We start from the raw sequence: 20,016 nt of genomic DNA on the forward strand, positions 1-20,016 counted from the left end.
GCAACTCCAACATTGCTCTCTGCTTCCACGGCAGCAGTTAAGGGAAATTGGATTCAAACAGCATCTGAGGGCCCTGACTTTTATTGTCAGGGAAATTGATAAGCATGGGGGTGACCTGCACAGTGCAGCAGATACTGGCATAAGCTTGCTGGACAGACTGGGTGGATCATTTGGTCCTTTTCTGCCATCATTTCTATGTTTCTATGTATGACATTATTAATTTTCTATATATTTTGGCTTTGGAGGACATTTTGAGTTTCTACCACACACCTTTACTTTTGTGTTTGTCTCGTTGCCCATGGAAAAAGCAAAGTTGCTTAATTGTAATGGGTGTTCTCTGTGGACAGCAAAACAAATCAGCCACATAATCCGTGCCTCCTCCCTGTTCAGATGAAGTTTGGCATGTAAAGGAACTGAGGAGGTATGTGTGGTGGTAGCAGCAGCACAGGGAATCCCGCACATGCACAGGCTTGTTTGATTCTAAGGCTTAAAATGCAACACCTGCTGTGGACCAGATGTTAACTTTTTAGCATGCATGTTATTTCTTTACCAGCAAGCATTGTGCCTGAAAGATGAAGGTATACAAGACATGGTACTGTTAAATTTTAACTCACAAATGTCAGGTGATATCCCATTAATCTCTAAGGGGCCGATGTAATTATTATGCACAGAAAGCGGGCGCTGAACAGTCAGTGCCTGCTTTCTTAACGATGTGATGAGCACTATTAGTTTCACGCCGCGTTGGACGCAGGTTGTAGTTAGCGCCTCTACAACCCGCGTCCAACTGCAGGTTAACAGTGCCTCGGATGAGCGCACTGTATTGCATCGGCCCCTAAATCTTTGAAACCAAATACTTTAAGGGGGCAATCTTGTAACTACCCACATTTGCAGTGGATACTTTTCACCAGTTTTCAAATGAAAAGTACACCCATACTTTCCCTTTGAAAATTACAACACCAAAACAATCCAATCACAATTACATTTACCTGGCACATGGGCCCAGGTTCATATATAATAACTAACCCTACTATTACTTCCATCAATGTTACCTAACTTTTTCAAATATGATACTCTCTGTTAAAACTCTAATGTTACTTTGTCCTCATATATTTTTCCTGTAAACCGTTGTTACGGCAAAACCGAATGACGGTATACAAAACATGTCAAATAAATAAATAAATTTGTTTTGGAAAATAGCGTGCATTATTTGCAGATAGCACATGCTATTTGTAAATAGTGCATACTGATTTCCAAAACAAAAAAAAAAAAAAAAGAAAAAATGCCACACAGTGAAAAAACTAAAAAAAATGATCTAAAAATGAACAAAATCCACCAAAACAACAAAACTCCCTGCACATTCCTAGTACGCAGTGATTTTGTGAGCATAAAGTTTTGCCCCAGAGCAGGGGAAATTAGATTTACATGGTTGAAGGATGATTTGACCTGCATGCATCATTTGCGTATCAACCCCAATGTGACTTTGGTAGGTACTATTTCTTGATACTCAAAAATCCATCGTCATACCTCAACTTATCCTGATCTTCTTGTACATATTCTTAAGTAAAGTTTTTACTTAACACAATCATACACACACACAATGTAAAGATCTGTAGTTATTTTCTCCTCAAATGACATAGATGGATTAAAGCTTATAGCAGTACTTAACCCTCAAAGTTGGTAAAGTTTATGAAAATGTGACTAAGAATTGTGTAACTTGATTATACGTTTGTAAATCCTTGCACCCCCAAAAATCAGATGATGTGTGTAGTTTCATGAGCAAAGGAGATGGAAATTCATCTCCTGGCAGAAGCACACAGCTTGATCACTAAAGTATGCAAAAGGAATTAACAGCTGAGATGCTGCTCAGCTATAATTATGAAGTATGCAGCTGGTTCTGGTACAAAAATGCAGCTGGATCATCAAAGTACCATCTGCATCCTTATGTTTACTGTTAGAATATTTGGAGGAAGGATGAACTGTTATGGCACCTGGAAATTTTTTTGAATGGTTCCAAGGTACATTGGCATGTCTATGATGTACTTTCATCCTTTTTAGCCCCTGAATGGCAAATAATGGGAACTACTCATTTTATAAACTCATTTTATCAGATCTTTCAAAAAGTACACATGCTTGGTCTTTGCAGACAGGACATCACATAGTAGTACAGCATGAATAAACTGATTACCAGCATGTGATCTGTGTTGCTCTTAGCAAATGAAAGGAAGCTGTAAATCTTTAATAATTATTTAAGATCAAAAGATGCAATTTGTATAATTTAACTGGAGTTTTCCTGGGGAAGGGGCTCATTTTTAAATTGTTAGTGTACATTTTTATATTATTGATTATATACTGCTTTGAATGATTTTTTGATCCAGAGGGTGGCATAGAATAATTTCTAAATAAATAAGTATATACGGTAAATAAAATTCAGGGCTGGTCAATACTGCAGGCAATTCTGTACCCACAGATTTTGCACCTGATTTAGAGCAGGTGCAAAGCTGATGCCCTAAACCACATGTGTGGATTTCAAAATGAAATCCCTGCATGTTGTCTGCCAGCTCCCCCTCCTTTGCCCGTTTGCAAGGCTTTTACATGCCCAAGTTGGCACATCTTGCAATATGGGCTCATGAAGGAAATGACCAGTTTTATCAATTAGTCCCCCAGTTTGCCCAACCGATCTCTAGGTCAACAAGATCCCTTTGGTTATTCAGCCTGCACTTTCCCCAGTTTACCCTGACCTTTCACCCAGTCAGTATTTGGCTATAAAGAGTTTTATTCTGACTTGCACTGATAAATATTTATTTATTTATTTATTTATTTAAAATTTTTATAGACCGACATTCATCAGGGATATCACATCGGTTCACATTGTAACGCAAATGTGTTACAATTAAAATACAATTAAAATAGCAGAAGTAAATATGTGCAAGTAACAGCCATATGCATGTTGTGCTTGCAAGTTATAAAATAGCAATTTAGGTGCAGAAATGTTGGCCCCCCCACCTTGGGACGCCCTTGACCTGCCTCTAACCCACCTCTTTTTTACACAAGCAAATTTATTCACGCACCATTACTTGTGCGTGTATGTGCGAGGTTTATAAAATAGCACTAGCATGAATTTGCGCTATTTGCATGCTCTTCAACTGCATTTGAGAAAACCATGTTTCTGAAGGCTTAGAACTACACGTTTTACACCTCCAGCTTTCAGAATTACAAGCAGGACTTTGAAAGCGCTGAAAGATCATGAAAGGACCCTGAACTAAGCAAATAAGGCAGAACATTTTTTTTTCTAAGGGTCCTGTAGTATTAAAGCAGGAACATAATTATTCTTGGGGGTAGCAGATAAATCTGTTTGGGATTCACCAGCAAAACTAGGGAACCCTTTACCTACTCCAGTGGAAGACGGTTGGCCTTCTCATTCTGATAAGCTCATTCTGATAGGCTCATTCTGATAGGCTCTCTGGACTCTGGGTACATTGCTCTAGAACTGTTCAGGATGACAAGGCAGTATACTGGGCAAGACAAGGGCTGTTCTTATTAGAGGTGTGAATCGTGTGCCCTGTCGTCTTATCGATCGGGTTCGGCTGGAGGGAGAAAAAAATCTGATCGCTTTACGATGGCGGCGGCCATCTTTAAAGATGGCGCCGGCCAGCCAGTGCTCCTACCATGTGACAGGGGCCGGCCAATGGCACGGATATCCTGTCACATGGTAAGGGCAAAGGGCCATCGACGCCATCTTTATGATTGGCAGCCAACGACCCGAGAACGGGAGATCGCTCCCGGGACCACCACTAGAGCACCAGGTAATTTAAAAATGTTTTGGGGAGATTGGGAGGGTGGGTGGGGTTTTTTTTAATCGGGCCATCGGCGCCATTTTTGAGTGGCAGCCAAAATGGCGCCGATGGCCCAAGAGCGGGAGATCGGTCCCTGTGCCCCCACTGGACCACCAGGTACTCGTAAAACGTTTTGGGGGGGTTCGGGAAGGTAAGGGATTAGTTTTATAGGGTCGGGGTGGGTTTAGGGGTTGTTTTGGTGTGCCGTTTTTCCCGCCCTCCCCCCAAATAACTCCCATTAGTGGACACTAACGGGAGTAACGATTTTTCACGATAAATCGTGAAAATTTCTATTGTATCACGCACTGTACTGATTTTTGACGATTTAAAAAATATCGGACGATTTTTTTAAACTCTTCAAACAACGATTCACATCCCTAGTTCTTATGCCCAGCCAGCTCCCTCTCCCATAGGTTGAGCTCTTGAATTCTGGGGGCCAGTATGTCCTTGTAATGGCTATACATTATGGTGAGTCTAGCTGGATAAGTCATGGTAGGCAAGAGCAAGGCTTGGATGAGGCAAGGCTTGGTACAGGCTGGAGACAAGGCAGGGTAGGACAAGACCAGACAGACAAAGACAGGATTGGACAAGGACTAAACTAGGCAGACAAGGGCAAGACATAGACAAGGCAGATAAGGGTACCAGAGAACACAAAAGAAGGCAACAAGACTTGAGGCCCATAGGCCACTACGCTGTAGGAAGGCCTAGATTGGCCACAAGGCAGGGCACAAGCCAGAACAGGCCCGAAGGCCTCAAGGATACAAGACAGAGCAGGTCTGAAGACCTCAAGGCAAGGCATGGAGCAAGAAGAGTCCGTAGGCCATAAGGCAAGGCTAGGAACAGTAGCCATGTCAAAGAGCCAAGGATGATTGCATGAGAAGGCATGGTTATACTAACGAGGCTGGGTTACATAGGGCTGGAACTTGGGTATGGTTTAGGCACTGAGGAGGAGCTTGGCAAGGCTGGAAGCTCAGCTCGATGAGGACTCCTATTGGAGCAGAGGCTGCAAGACAGGCTGATTCAGTAACATAAGAACTTAAGAAATTGCTATGCTGGGTCAGACCAAGGGTTCATCAAGCCCAGCACCCTGTTTCCAACAGAGGCCAAACCAGGCCACAAGAACCTGGCAAGTACCCATTGAGGAATCCATTGAGGAGAGGGCTTGGATAACTCTGGCAGAGCTCACTGGAGGTCTCTACAGGTATGGAGTATCATAGTAGTCTGAATCAGGGTATGATGAGGCTGTGCAGCAGACAAAATCATAACAACCACATAATTTAGGTATTTTAAAATGGGTGTTCGTACATTCCATGACCAGTTTCACCAGTTTGTCCACCAATTTGCCCAGTCTATTGTAGGTCCTTCAAACCCCCCCTGGTTTGATAGCCTGCAATCCCCCCATTTACACCAGACCCTTTAAACCTGGCAGAAATAGTTAATTTATTTTTGAAGTTACACTTTCTCCATAGCAGAAGTAAAGTTACATGACAGTGGACCTACGTATGCGCTGGGGTACGTGTAAGTATTTACGTGCACATCTCTTGGCCATGCCCTGAAAAGCCCTCTCCTTGCTAAGATCACGTCAACACCACGTCCCTTTTTGAAATCAAGTGAGATGTGTGTGCAGCGGGAGATCTGTGTGCATCTCGGTGGCTTTTAAATTCATTGGGCACACACAAGCCCAACTTGAGCACACATCTCCCAAGATTCCTGTGAGATGGGCTTTTAAAATTCACCTTAAATTCAGCAAATACCTGACATACTATGTGTTAACACTATCAAGTTTTTATTATCAGTGATAATCAATTTATGAACTTTTCTTAGCAATTTAGTATTGCTATCGTACCTTTTTTCAGCTGTTTACAGATTAGTGCCAAAACACACAAGCATGCACACCGAATGGTCTAAATACAACAGTGAGTAACTCAATTGGGAGTACTATTACTGGCTATAATTTTAATTTATCAGTCTTCCGATAAATGTGTTAAATGTTCTTTGTGTGATATGCAGAAAGGGATGTAATGAAACTTCTAATTGGAATTTACTAGCTGAGCAAGTCTGTTTATGAAATTCATGGTACCTAGATGTTCTTATGTTTGGGGTAAGCTGGAGGTGATTACCTTTTATCCTTGTTATATTATTCATCCTAATTATCCTTGTTAGATTATTCATGAGCTTAATTGCAAAATTTCCAGTTAATATCCCTTTTAACCAGTTTGCTTGTATACCATTATTCATGACTATTTATTTCAAACAAGTTGCGTGTCCTATTGCCCTTCTCTTCTCCTTCATTTCTGCCTGTAGATATTTGTTTAATTTGGTTCTTTTCTCTTTCTTGCATCACTGCCAGACTGTAAACGCTTTTTTGGCCTGACGTAGCTGGCATTGGCTGAAGTTATTATTCTTGTTATGATCTTTTACCTAGCACTGCCGAGCATATGCAGCCCTTTACAGAGAGGGAGACAGTGCCCAGCTCCCACTGGGCACAGGCGCTCACTGGGCGGGCCACGGGCCAGAGCAGGGTCCATGCCACTTGGGCAGAAAGGGCCATTAGGGTTTCTCACTTTTGGACATCAGTCCCATCCCACGCCAAAAGCTGTTCAAAAACAAAGTTTGTTATTTGGTCTCTGATGGCAGGAAAAGAAACTTAACAGCTGCAGACCAAAGTTTAGGCCACCAAACAGTTTAGGAAACAAAGTCCAACAGTAAGAAAACAATAAACTCAGTTCTTTCACATTAAGACAGACTGCCTGGGGGGGAGGGGGGAAATCCTCCTCTCTCGTCTCTGGATGCAGCTTCTGGCCCCCCCCCCCCCCCCCCCTTACGTCTCAAACATCAGATGAGCCTCTGGCTGATTCCCTTTTGTCAATCAGCAACTCTTCAGGGCTGCCCTCCTTTGGGTAGTTTTGTTTCTAAACTCCCCCAAAGGCAAATTCCTCTTTTCTCCAAACCTCCGAAACATTCTGTTTGGACAGATGAGGAGTAAGGACTTGCACCTTTCTTCCCTAACATTACCTGTTACATAGTAACATGGCATATGATGACAGATAAAGAACCAAATGCCCATCCAGCCTGCCACTCTGGGTAGGTCACCTCTATGCCTTCTGTTAAGGATTGTAACTACTGCTCCATGCAAGTTATCCGCATTCAGAAATGTTACACCGAAAGTTAACAAAGGGTTCCCCTTTCCTTTATTTCCATCCTCTAGCCATTAGGGATCCTCTGTGTTTATCACATGCCCTTTTGAATTCACCACCTCTTTCAGGAGCATATTTTATGCATTGCCCACCCTTCCACAGAGAAATATTTCTGGACGTTGTTCCTGTGTCTACGCCCTTGGAGTTCCAAATCATGACCCCTGGTTCCAGAGCTTACTTTCCATCAGAAAAGATTTGATTCTTGTGCATAATTTATACTTTTACAGTATTTAAAAACCTGCCTGTATCATTATATTCACCGTCTTCAAGAAACCTCTCTAAGAACCCCAAGAGACTTTTTCTCACTGCTGGAGTTCTCTCAGGAACAGCTACTCCTTCCAGCATCTTTCAGTTGAGAGAGTCACCCGATCCATGACATCTCCTGTAGGAGGGACAGACTCTTACCAGTACCTTTTCATCAGTAAAACTACCCCAAGCCTGTCTGCCCTCCCCTTGAATGGAGAGACCCCCCAACTCCCCTGTATTTGTGTGGGCATAGGATTTTTGTCAAACCTATGACATGTCTCACTGGGGAGTGCCAAAACTTTCCAAATACTCCTACTGTACTCTGACATCACTCATTGGCAGGGTTTGCTGAATAAGTAAGGGGTAAATTCTGGGTCTCCCTTACAGATAAGAGACAGTCCCTACTCCTTGGAGCTTACAAACTAGAAATCATTAATAAATTAAACCTTAGGAGGGCAATCTTTAAAGGAACTGTAGCTGCCTAATCATGAAGTAAGTGACAAAGCCGTTGTTTGAAAATCACTGCATAGAGTGACAAAATCGTTTAACTCTAAATGTAGGTGCTACTAGGGGTGTAACTTGGTTGGGGGAGATGTAGATGTCAATATTCTAATATATGGACACAGTTCCCCCCACCTAACTCCATCAGCAGAAATAGCAGGGGCAAAGTACGGTGGTACTTATATTCCTGTGTACCTTTAGTGACTTTCCAAAGAGAAACCATCCAGGTACTTTCAGTTTGAGAATTTGAGAACCTTGGTGGGAGTTATTCCCAGAGCTGGGAACGCATGGTCATTACGAGCAGTGGTGATGTCTGCAAGAATGCATATTTCTGGCAGGATCCCAAACAGTAGGTAGATCTACTAGATCCCATGCTGCTTATGCCCATCGATAAAAAAATGGGTTTTACAAAGTCTTTCTGGTTAATGAACTGCTTTGCCTGTATTTGCATACAACACAGTTTATTCATTTGGGTGTGCTTTGCACCTGAGTTTTCACTCAAAATCAGTAATGTGGAAATATGTGTTGCTGATAATCGTGCGATAGCTTGTTTTTAACGTGCATTGAGCATTGGGCGCTAAATGCATGTCAATGCATTATTGCATTTTTTTATGCATCATATCTTCACTTCTGGGGTTAGTGTAATTGAAGTCCATGTGAGCAATTCATTAAATAGCAATGTGAATCCAAAATGTATTAATATTTATGAAGGATTTTCTTCTGTATTTTTCAGAGAGTAATTTTCAACATTGTCAACTTCAGCAAAACCAAAAGCTTGTATAGAGATGGCATGGCTCCTATGGTAAAATCCACTAGCAGACCAAAATGGTGAGTTACAAGCTGTACACCATTTTAATTGTCTTGTTAGACGTAACAGAGTTGAATATGACATGGCTGAAAAGATATTGTCCTTGATATATTATGTACTGTGGGGTACCAAAAATGTGCTTTACCAATAATGTGCTCTATTGGCTGCATTGATATGTATGCTAAATTTGTTATGTACTAATACTGAATTCTATATACTAGCTTTCATAATGAAATGGTAGGAAAAATCCTTGCTGTAACTAGACTACCATTTTGCATGGGTTGCAGCAACTTTAAAAAATAATAATAGTGCTGTACTTTCAATAAGACACTTTAAGGTATATGTTGTAGTGAGATAGTGTACTTCTCAGATAATCAAAGGCATAAGGAAGGAGGCCAAAGGTCTTGTGTCTCTCAATATATATTAAGGTGGTACCTGTATATAATTACCCTTGCTAATTTGGGCACAGAGCTTTTCAGGAAAAATGATGTACTCACTATTGAAAATGCAAAAGGATGCTTATAAATGCAATCTATTTCCTCACTTCGCCTCCCTGCCCACTGCAGGTAAACTTACATAACATAAAAGCAATATGAATTGAACATACGTTTTCACATATTGGGCAGGCCAAAAGTAGTGTTTTATCAGTGGAAATGGCTTTGAAAATTATCCTCAAAGTGTGATGATATTCAGAATCAGCATAAATCCTTTTTGATTGTTTATGTGATTATACTATGCTATTCTGTACTTACAAGTAGAGCCCCCAGTTTCCTATAGCAGATTTTTCAAGATTCTGCAGCAAGCATTAGCAAATTCTATGACAGATTTTTTCAAAAATCTGTGGAAATTATGTGGCAAATTTGTGAGAAGAAAAATGTGATAATTTGAATGCTATATTTTTGGGGATTGAAGTTTTGCATTTAATCTAATAAGACTTGTTTTTTGGTGTTGGATTCATTTAATATATTTTTGACTAGCTTTTGAGACCCTCTTCATCAGGTCAATACAAAAATATATTAAGTTAGTCCAATATGTAATTATAACCTTATTATTGCTTATTGATCCCTAATTTTATATATTTGATTAGTTGAAAGCTTGCAAAAATGGGATTTTTATTTGCATTTGAAAGTAGACAAAGAAAGTGAATTCTGGATATCAGTGGGAAGTAGATTCCATAGGTAGGGAACAAGGACAGAAATAGTACAGATAGAAAAGGTACTTCTTTTTAAAGTGAATGGATGTCATTTGTGCTTTTAAAAATATCTCCTCAATTGTGACAATCACCACTATATCTCTAATGACTTGACTGAGCCCATCAATTCTGCAGCAATCACCCTTCTCAAAGTAGCAGTTCTCATCTCATTTGCAACTGATTTGTCAGCAGAAAGTCTTTCAGAAAGTGGTCCTTTATCACCTGTGGGTTTATATTTTGTACAATAGTTTCTTCACTCTGCTCGTAGTTAATCATCTGGGGTTTTTTTAGATTGGCGATTAATAACTTTTTGCTTTATCTTACTCATAAGATTCCTCCTTATGCTTAGTTTTGTTTTTGGCATCACTGACTCTACTTTTTTACCATGAATTGCCTTCATCTTTTTACTTGTGAATTAGGACTTCTCCCCTGCTCAGTTCAATTTTCTGTCATTATTCTCTCCTCATCACCAAGGCCTTTTCTCTGTGTTGTCCTTTATGACTCTGTTCTCAGCTGCTTGCTTATTTCAGTCTAATCATTCCCTTCTGCCATTTCATTTTCAACTTTAAACTCAGCTACTCTTTTTCTTATGTTATTTGTTTGTAGATCACTTTTGATTCTCTCTCTGATCTTTACCTTTCTATCCTATTTTCATGCCAATCTTTGCAACTTTTGTCTCTACCTAACTTTATGAATGTCTTAAAAGTGGAAGTATTTCTGTTCTAGAAAAGAAGAATGTCTGTATGCAGTACAGAAATATCTTTTCCCACTTACTGCTCAACTCTAGATTCATCTGTGCTTCTTTTATCTTAAGGGTAGCTAATGTAATGTCAGTTTTCAACAGGGGCGGATTGGCCTATCTGGGGATTGGGTATCCCTCGGTGGGCCGTTTGCTCTAGTCCCGTGGTCTGCCGAGCGTGGCTGTGACAGAGCCTCGCTCGACAGACCACGTGGTATCTCCTGGGTCGGCCTGGGTGGTGAATCCCTGGGCCGGTCCTCATCGGGAATCCACCCCTGGTTTTCAAGGACTCCAGAGATGACCAAGTAACTACAAACCAGTGAGCCTGACATCAGTGCCAAGTAAATTGGTAGAAGCTAGTGTTAAGAACAAAATTATGATCCTATGGATAATTATGGCTTAATGGGGAAGAGCAGGCAAGAGCTGATCAAAGAGAAGTCATTTATCAGAATTATTTTTTTTTACTTTTTATTTAACATTTTGACATATATTGATTAAGAAGAAATCTTCCAGATCATAAGGAGGTGATAGTACTGTGCATCATAGAAACTTGGTTGCTTGAAATGGATAATATGTCAGTGAATCAGCTTTGTCCACCTTTGTATCAAATGGTAACACAATATTATCTTTTAAACATGGCAGATAGTTGCTAATTGCATTCAAGAAACCTTTACTATTGAAGTAAGTTTACTGAGAATCAGTGCTATGAAATGCTTTTATTAGCTACCTCTACCTGGGGGATTTGTTTGTTATAATCCACCTAGACTACTTGAATCTAATTTTTTCCATTCCTTGAAGCTTTAGGAGCATTTTGGGTTAATACTGATAGCTTGATTTTGATAGGAGATTTTAATTTGCATGTGGACAAAAGACCTGTGTCTAGAGCCTGTGTCAATTTCTTGATTGCAATGGCTGCCCTTGTTCTGACATGAATGATACATCTACCTATACACAACTGCGGACACAACTTGACCTTGTTTTCTTGAGTAATAATTTTCAACATAATGGTGATCGAGTTATCTGGTAATTAGATTCAGTGGTCAGATGACTCCTCAATCAGCATAAAAATTAGCCTTCTGGGGAAGATATTAGATTCTTGCCACCCTAGTCAGTCTTCTGCTAAGTGGGAGCCTATTGATTGTACCCAATTGCTTGATCAGTGATGTCCTACTCTGACGAATTTACCTCAGACTGGTGTATCTTTCCTTTTAACATATTGCCATGATACATCATTGAAAGTAATTGATTTTGTTTATTTATTTATTTATTTATTAGAAGCTTTTATATACCGGTGAACATTGGGAACATCTCATCGGTTCACAATGAACAAAAAATGCAGCTAACTAGCTTTACAGAGAACAATGAACAATCTTTATCACATTGAACAAGTTAGGGAGAGAATAACATATAAGGGGCAAGTCAACTAGGGTGTATTGCAGAATTAGAACTGAAGAATATACAAAAAGTAAGGGATCAAGCAATGATTAAATACAAATTGATTAAATAAAAAATGTCATATAGGTTAAGAATATGACTGTCATATAAGTTAGGAATGTCAGAAGTCAAGACTGTCATATAAGAAAGGATGTCATAAAAGTTAAAATAACTTATTTTAACTTATTGATAAGATGGCTCCGCTGAAACTAGTATAACCAAAGTGGCTATGTTATATACTTTGAGGCCAATATTCAATAAGCTGGGTAATGGACAAGTTATCCAGCTAAAGTTAGCTGAATAACTCTTCTTCTATATTCAACGGGATAAGGGTCTGGCTATAATTTAGCGAGATAAATTGCTGAATATGGAAACATTTGTCATTTAGATGGATAACATAAAGGTTGAACTCTCCTACTACAATCAGATTGAAGAAACTTACTGCTACTTCCCTTATAAACTCCACCAAATCATCTACCCTACTTATTCCAAATCCGGGGAGTGGGAAGGGGATAAACTACCAACAACCCCAACTTTTCCCTCCCCACAACCTTGACCAATAAATAATCACAATCTGAGAGAGGGCTAAAACAACCTGATCTACTTTCCAAACAGACTTAAAAAAAAAAAAAAAAAGGAGTTCTTTTATGGGCTCCACCTTAACCAGGATGGAACCAGACTGCTGGCACTAACTTTTAAAAAGGAGATAGAGCAGCTTTTAAACTAGAACAAAAGGGAAAGCTGACAGTCGCTCAGCAGCGCATGTTTCGGAGAGAGGTATCTTCAAAGGATACTAATGATGCATTAGAATTAGGGCATCCCGACAGTGAGGTTCCAATAATTAGAAAAGTAGTCCAAGTGCCTGTAACTAAAAACTCAGCTGAGCTAGAAAATTCTAACTTATCCCTATCAATTAAAAAGCAGAATGAAAATACAAACAAACAACAAACTTTGAAATGTTTGTATGCTAATGCCAGAAGTCTAAGAAGTAAGATGGGAGAATTAGAATGTATAGCAGTGAATGATGACATAGACTTAATTAGCATCTCAGAGACATGATGGAAGGAGGACAACCAATGGGACAGTGCTATACCGGGGTACAAATTATTTCGCAATGACAGAAAGGAGTACCCAGGAGGCGGTGTGGCGCTTTATGTCCGGGATGGCATAGAGGCCAACAGAATAAACACCCTGCATGAGACTAAATGCACAATTGAATCTTTTTGGGTAGAAATCCCTTGTGTGTTGGGGGAAGACTATAGTGATAGGAGTGTACTACCGTCCACCTGGTCAAGATGGTGAGATTGATAGTGAAATGCTAAGAGAAATTAGGGAAGCTAACCAAATTGGTAGTGCGGTAATAATGGGAGACATCAATTACCCCAATATTGACTGGGTAAATGTATCATCGGTACATGCTAGAGATATAAAGTTCCTGGATGGAATAAATGACATTTTTATAGAGCAATTGGTCCAGGAACTGACAAGAGAGGGAGCAATTTTAGATCTAATTCTCAGTGGAGGACAGGATTTGGTGGGAGAGGTAATGGTGGTGGGGCCGCTTGGCAATAGTGATCATAATATGATCAAATTTGAATTAATGACTGGAAGGGGGGACAGTAAGCAAATCCACAGCTCTCATGCTAAACTTTCAAAAGGGAAACTTTGATAAAATGAGAAAAATTGTTAGAAAAAAACTGAAAGGAGCAGTTACAAAGGTAAAAAGTGTGCAAGAGGCGTGGTCATTGTTAAAAAATACCATTCTAGAAGCACAGTCCAGATGTATTCCACACATTAAAAAAGGTGGAAAGAAGGCAAAATGATTACTAGCGTGGTTAAAAGGGGAGGTAAAAGAAGCTATTTTAGCCAAAAGATCTTCATTCAAAAATTGGAAGAAGGATCCAAGAGAAGAAAATAGGATAATGCATAAGCGTTGGCAAGTTAAATGTAAGACATTGATAAGACAGGCTAAGAGAGAATTTGAAAAGAAGTTGGCTGTAGAGGCAAGAACTCACAATAAAACCTTTTTTAAATATATCCGAAGCAGAAAGCTTGTGAGGGAGTCAGTTGGACCGTTGGATGATAACTCACAGCACCAATTCTTGGAGCTAGATAGTTAGCATCAACAAAGTAAATGAAGGTCACATTCAGCATTATTTGCCAGGTTTCAAAGTATGTGCCACGTTTCAAAGTATAAATCTGTAAGGCCCCAGAGGTGTGCACAATTCTGGATTTTAACATGTGAATATATTTTTGGACTGTAAGACAATGCCTCTTGAAAGTCATTTCCTTTAAGATTGAAAACATGTGGGGAGACAAGATGGCTGCCACCTGGGAAACACTTTGAAAAGCTAGCTCTCCGTTCTACCCTTTTTCTTGGAAGTTATTGCCTTTTATCATGCCTCATACCAAAAGGAAGATGAAGATTAGAGACAATATTGTCTCTTCTCCTCTACAAGATTACCATCAGCCACGGATTGAAAGATTTTTTGCGGCTCCATCGATAACACCGCTGGGAGAGACGGCCGCTGCAAATGCCTATTCAGAGCGGGAGTTGGCATTGCTGGCCGAAGGAACATCTCTGAATCCCAGTGCACCTATTCTACCTACCCCTCCATTTGCCAATTTGTCATCTGGGCAGGCCTCCTACCTTTAACAGCTGGACCAGGGCGCCAGGGAAATGTCAGCAGAAGATCTTGGGCAAGAGGCCCTAGCAAGAGGAAGGGGTGGTGTCGGCCAACCCTGAGAGTCCTGGCCAGACCTCAGGGTTGGCCGACATGGCTGGTGCCTCTGGAATTGGGGAAGGTGCTGTTTCTTCCTTAGGAGCAGGAAATTTTGATTTGAAGGTACATCTAATTTTTAGAACTCCCCTGACAAAACCTACCATGATTACATTGGACTCTTTATGGTCTGCATTAGTATCTTTGGAGTCGGCGATAACTACATTAACAAACATAACTCAAGACACTAATCAACGAATATTATCTACTGACAATATAGTTAAGAACTTTGGTGAGAAAGATGAATACTCATTTAAACGCTGCAGAGAACATAGAACATGGTCTGGTACACTCAGAGCTAGTTCATGCAAAAAAGCTTGAAAATATGGAAAATGCTTTGAAAGCATTAAATCTATGGGTTCTTAACTTCCCATATGTTATACAGATAACACTTCTTGAAATGTTTGTCATATTTAACCCAAATTTTGGAGATTTTCTTCAGACTTTTTACCTGTGATTTCAAGAATTTATTACCTACCTTTGAATGAGCGTGATCAGAGAAAGTCTGAAGCCCAACAAATGGAATCTACTTTAAATTTATCAGATATTTTAGAACTTTCCATTGATATTGAATTGAAACAGAGAGCTACCTTACTGGTTTCATTTACTTTTGTATCTGATAAAAATACTGTACTAAGATTTTTTCTTTGCAAACTTTCCTTAATGTTTCATGGCTAGAAAGTATGGATCTACCCAGACCTAGCAAGGGTCACCCAATTACGTAGAAAAAAATTTCTTGAAATGAGAATGGAAGTTGTGTCACAAGGAGCTAAATTATTGTTGAGATATCCATGTAAATGCTTGTTGTTTTTTTTTTCTGGCATTAAATATGATTTCTTTGAACCTACATAATTATGAGTATTTCTCGAATCACATTCCTGATAAATTCCTATTGGATTAGGTGCTATAATTATGTGGTGAAGTATTCCTGAGTTTCTGATTTTTTTTCTTTTTCCATTTACATTGTAACCGCTTATTATACTTGCCTCCCCCTTATTTCCTGTAAATGGAGTACATGTTAATCAATATATGTATTTGATTGCTACTTCTTATATTTTTCTTAACATGATATGTTCCTTGTTTCAGTATGAGAGGATTCTTGTGTATTTTTTTTTGTAAACTTATAAAAAAAAAAAAAAAAAAGATTGAAAACATGTACAAAGACAGGGAGGCTAACTTTGAATCACCTGCGAGTACGCCCATATATGTATGTATATGGCCGCATGCAGATATATCCCATTATTTTATAATCCATGTGTATCATGCATGCATGGGTTATAAAACACATGTAGTTCTTCCTTGCAACATTCATACCTATTTTAAAAACGTCATGTGAATAGATATTCAGGTTAACTGGATAAGTTTCATTTTATCCGGATAAGTCTTAGAATAAGTCTTAGAAGTGCTACTTATCTGGTTTAAGAAGGGAGGGGCCTAATTTCATGGGGGGTTGTTTCTTTGATATTTCATCCCTCCCCTGACAAACTATTACTGCAGTCCTTTAATGTGATTTATCACACCACAAACTCACAAGAATCATGCCATGATATAGGGCCTTCTTGAGTGATGGTGGTCCATCCCATCTGGGACTGACATTACTCACCCCTCCAAACCAGCAAAAAATGTCTGCGAGGGTCATTGTAGACCCCACCTACCATCTTGCCTTCTTCTGAGGTGGCTCTGGCCCTCCAAAATAAATTTAAAAAATAATGAGGCCAATCACATGGCAATAGCCCTCTCCCTTTCCCATCCCTCTCCTTAATAAACAAAAAATATGGCCCCTTAGCCACAAGAATCCCTCCCATAAGGCCCATCTCTTCCCCCACCCCTTTTCCAAAGAAAGTTAAATACCTGTGGTCTAGTGGACCCCGCTCAAACCCCCAAACCCCATCCACCATTCCCTCAATCCCCCAAAAATTAACATGGTGGTCTAGATGTGACAGGCAGACCCAACCAACCAACCACCCACACCCCTAACCTCCCCGTACCTAGCTCTTGGCCCATTGATGCCATTTTTCAAAATAACATTGATGTAACCTTACCCCGTCACATGATAGAGGCAAGGTCATGTCTATACCATTTTTCAAAATTGCATCATTGGGCCCGGAGCTAAGGGCCCCACTAGCTATTGAAGGTTTATTTAGACATATGGGGACATTAGGGGGTGGAGGTGGGGTTTGCCCCCCCCCCCCCCCCCAGGCCACCAGGGTAATTTTGGTGGGGTTGGGGTTTGAGTGTGGGGGACCTCTAGACCCTGGGGATTTAACTTTCTTTGGAAGGGGGAGGGATTGACCTCTGGAGAAGGGAAGTCCTGTGGCTGAGGGGCCATTTTTTGGTTTAAGGGGAGGGGATGTCCCCATGCAATTTGCCTAACTTTTTATTTATTTCAGGGGGTCAGAGCCTTTTTAGAAGGTAGCAGGCAAGGGTATGGCGGGGGTATACAAAGAACTCTGGGGTTATTTTTTCTGGTTGGGGGTATGTTTTGGGCACTGTGGCCCTTAACTTTTCCATGGGACCATGGAGAACCCGCATTAGTGGCCTGATGCTCCCTTGGGAAAATAACTACACCTCCCTCAAATGCGCTAAAAAAGCAAGGCTACCTGACTTATAGATAGATTTACTAAGCTGCGATAAGGTAATATTGTGAGTTAAAGTGCATGTAACATACATTAAATGCAGTTTATTGCTGTTGTGCATGTGGACCCTTGGGCCGGCTAGAGTGTAAAGAGGATCCACTGAAGAGGGCCTGCAGTGGTACTCATAGCCGGGAGGTGGTACAGGACCAGGAGACCAGGCAGGACCTTTACCTATACCAGCCCACGTTCCCTGCAGGTTGAACCTTTGGGTGCTGGTGCTGGCAGGACTTATGCGGTGGTCTCCTGGCCAAGAGGAATCCAGAGAACAGTCCAAGTCAAAGCAGGCTGAAGACTGGGGAAGTCAGGCGATCCAGGGGTCTAGGCAGGCAGCAGAGGTGCGAGACAAAGTGGCAGGCTAGAGGTCAGGACAGGCAGAAGACAGACAAAGCCAGATAACAAGCCAAGGATCAGGACGGGAAGCAGACAAGGATACCAGAAGCCAAGCCGAGGTCAAAACCGGAGGATCAAGCAAGCAGGAACTGGAACTTGGGAGCAGGAACGGAGCTGGGACAGGCAGGAAGGCAGGATCACTGGAAAGGCATCAGGAACAAAGCAGGATCAGCAACTAGCACTCGATGAGTCGACCTGTTGACAAGGCAAGGAGGTCTGAAGGGACCTTAAATAGGCCTCTGATGATGACGTGGGATTTGGGGCAGGGCTGAGGTTTCCTGCCGCGGCCCCTTTAAATCCCGGGCCAGTGCGTGCGCACGCGCTTAGGGGGCGAAGCAGCCTGAAGATGCCGACGGCGTCTCCCTCATGAGGAGAATGCCGGGAGGAGGCCCCGAAACAGCCCAGGGCGGAGCGGAGCAAACCGCGCTGCAGGAAGCAAACCAGGAGGGTAAGGAGGTAAGGTCATGGCCGTCTGCGGTCGGAAATCCCAACAATTGTGTGTTATCATCATATTTCAGTACTATTGTAAGATAGAGCAGAGGATTTCCTCTCCTTATAGACAGCTGGATACTAGAGGTGTGAATCGTGTGATCGATCGTCTTAACGATCAATTTTGGCTGGGGGGGGAGGGAAATCTTATCATCGGGTTTTTTTGTTTTAAAAAATCATTAAAAATCGTAAATCGGGGGAGGGCGGGAAAACCGGCACACCCAAAAAACCCTAAAACCCACCCCGAACCTTTAAAAGAAATCCCCCACCCTCCCGAACCCCCCCAAAATGATTTAAATTACCTGGGGTTCAGTGGGGGGGTCCCGACGCGATCTCCCTCTCTCTCTCTCTGGCCACGGCTGCGTTGAGAAATGGTGCCGGTGGCCCTTTGCCCTTATCATGTGACAGGGCAAAGGTAGTGCCGGCCATTTTGTTTCCTGGCTCCCGACGTCACGCCTGCTGGAGATCACCCCCAGACTCCCGCTGGACCCCCAGGGACTTTTGGCCAGCTTGGGGGGGGCCTCCTGACCCCCACAAGACTTGCCAAAAGTCCAGCGGGGGTCCGGGAGCGACCTCCTGCACGCGGGCCGTATTGCCAATCTTCAAAATGGCACCGGCGCTACCTTTGCCCTGTCACATAAGGGCAAAGGGCCACCGGCGCCATTTCTCAACGCAGCTGTGGCCAGAGAGAGAGAGGGAGATCGCGTCGGGGACCCCCCCCACTGGACCCCAGGTAATTTAAAACATTTTGGGGGGGTTCGGGAGGGTGGGGGATTTTTTTTAAAGGTTCGGGGTGGGTTTTAGGGTTTTTTTGGTGTGCCGGTTTTCTCGCGCCCTATTTAACGATACAATACAAATGCCCCTGAAGATAAATCGGGGGCATTTGTATTGTATCTGCACTCTAACGATTTTGGACGATTTTAAAATTATCTGACAATAATTTTAATCGTTCAAAAACGATTCACATCCCTACTGGATACTTCACTTATCTGACTATCTTTTAGCCGCATAAAAGTGGGTAGGCAGTAGGCGGATCAGGGCAATGCTAATTATCTGGTTAATTTAACCTGCTAAGCAGCTATTTGTGTGCAGATATTCAGCCACAGTTACTTAACCGGATACGGTTGAATATCATACCCAGGGAGTCTCACTTTCAAAAGTGGACATGCTGAGATTTATGCTTGCATTTTCCAGTTTATAAAATCCCACAAACCTCTGCTTCAAAATTCATGTAAATGCTTCAGTACGTGTAAATATTTCCAGTGCAAGAAAACGCATACTTTCTCTACCGATTTTATAAACATGCACATATATTTTAAGAAGGTAACTTTTTCATACTGACGCACAAGCACACATTGGTGTGGGTGCATTAGGATGCGCCCAGGGACGCGGCCATTTTATAACGTGCGCGCATGTTATAAAATAGCCTGGCTGTGCGTACATGTGCACCAAATTTTAAGTGGGTGTGCAAATCCCGCTTCTACCCTATAAGTCTGGGGACTTTAAAAGGGGCGGTGCCACATGCCATTGCCAGTTTACCAGTTTGTACACCAGTTCGTCCAGTTAACATCTAGGCCCTCTAAACCCCCCTGGTTTGATAGCCTACACTCCCCCCAGTTATCGCAGACCCTATAAACCCCTCAGAAATGGCTCGATCCTTTTATTTTATAACTTACATGTCACCCACAGCAGAAGTAAAGTTACGTGAAGAGGACCTTGGTATGCGCCGGAGCACGTATGAATTAACGTGCACATCTCTTTGCCAGGCCCT

The 20,016-nt window shown here is 41.6% G+C and overlaps 1 protein-coding gene across 1 annotated transcript in view; it reads left to right on the forward strand.

The window, feature by feature from the left end:
* The window catches only part of LOC115099811 (cytosolic carboxypeptidase 6-like), a 1,627,912-nt gene that overhangs the window by 448,824 nt on the left and 1,159,072 nt on the right, over positions 1–20,016 (forward strand). The window contains exon 4 of the mRNA XM_029617660.1: positions 8,511–8,605. Within this exon, the coding sequence (XP_029473520.1) occupies positions 8,511–8,605 (95 nt within the window). The remainder of the gene's footprint in view (positions 1–8,510; positions 8,606–20,016) is intronic.

Source organism: Rhinatrema bivittatum, chromosome 10, assembly GCF_901001135.1.
Source record: "Rhinatrema bivittatum chromosome 10, aRhiBiv1.1, whole genome shotgun sequence".
Taxonomy (NCBI): domain Eukaryota; kingdom Metazoa; phylum Chordata; class Amphibia; order Gymnophiona; family Rhinatrematidae; genus Rhinatrema; species Rhinatrema bivittatum.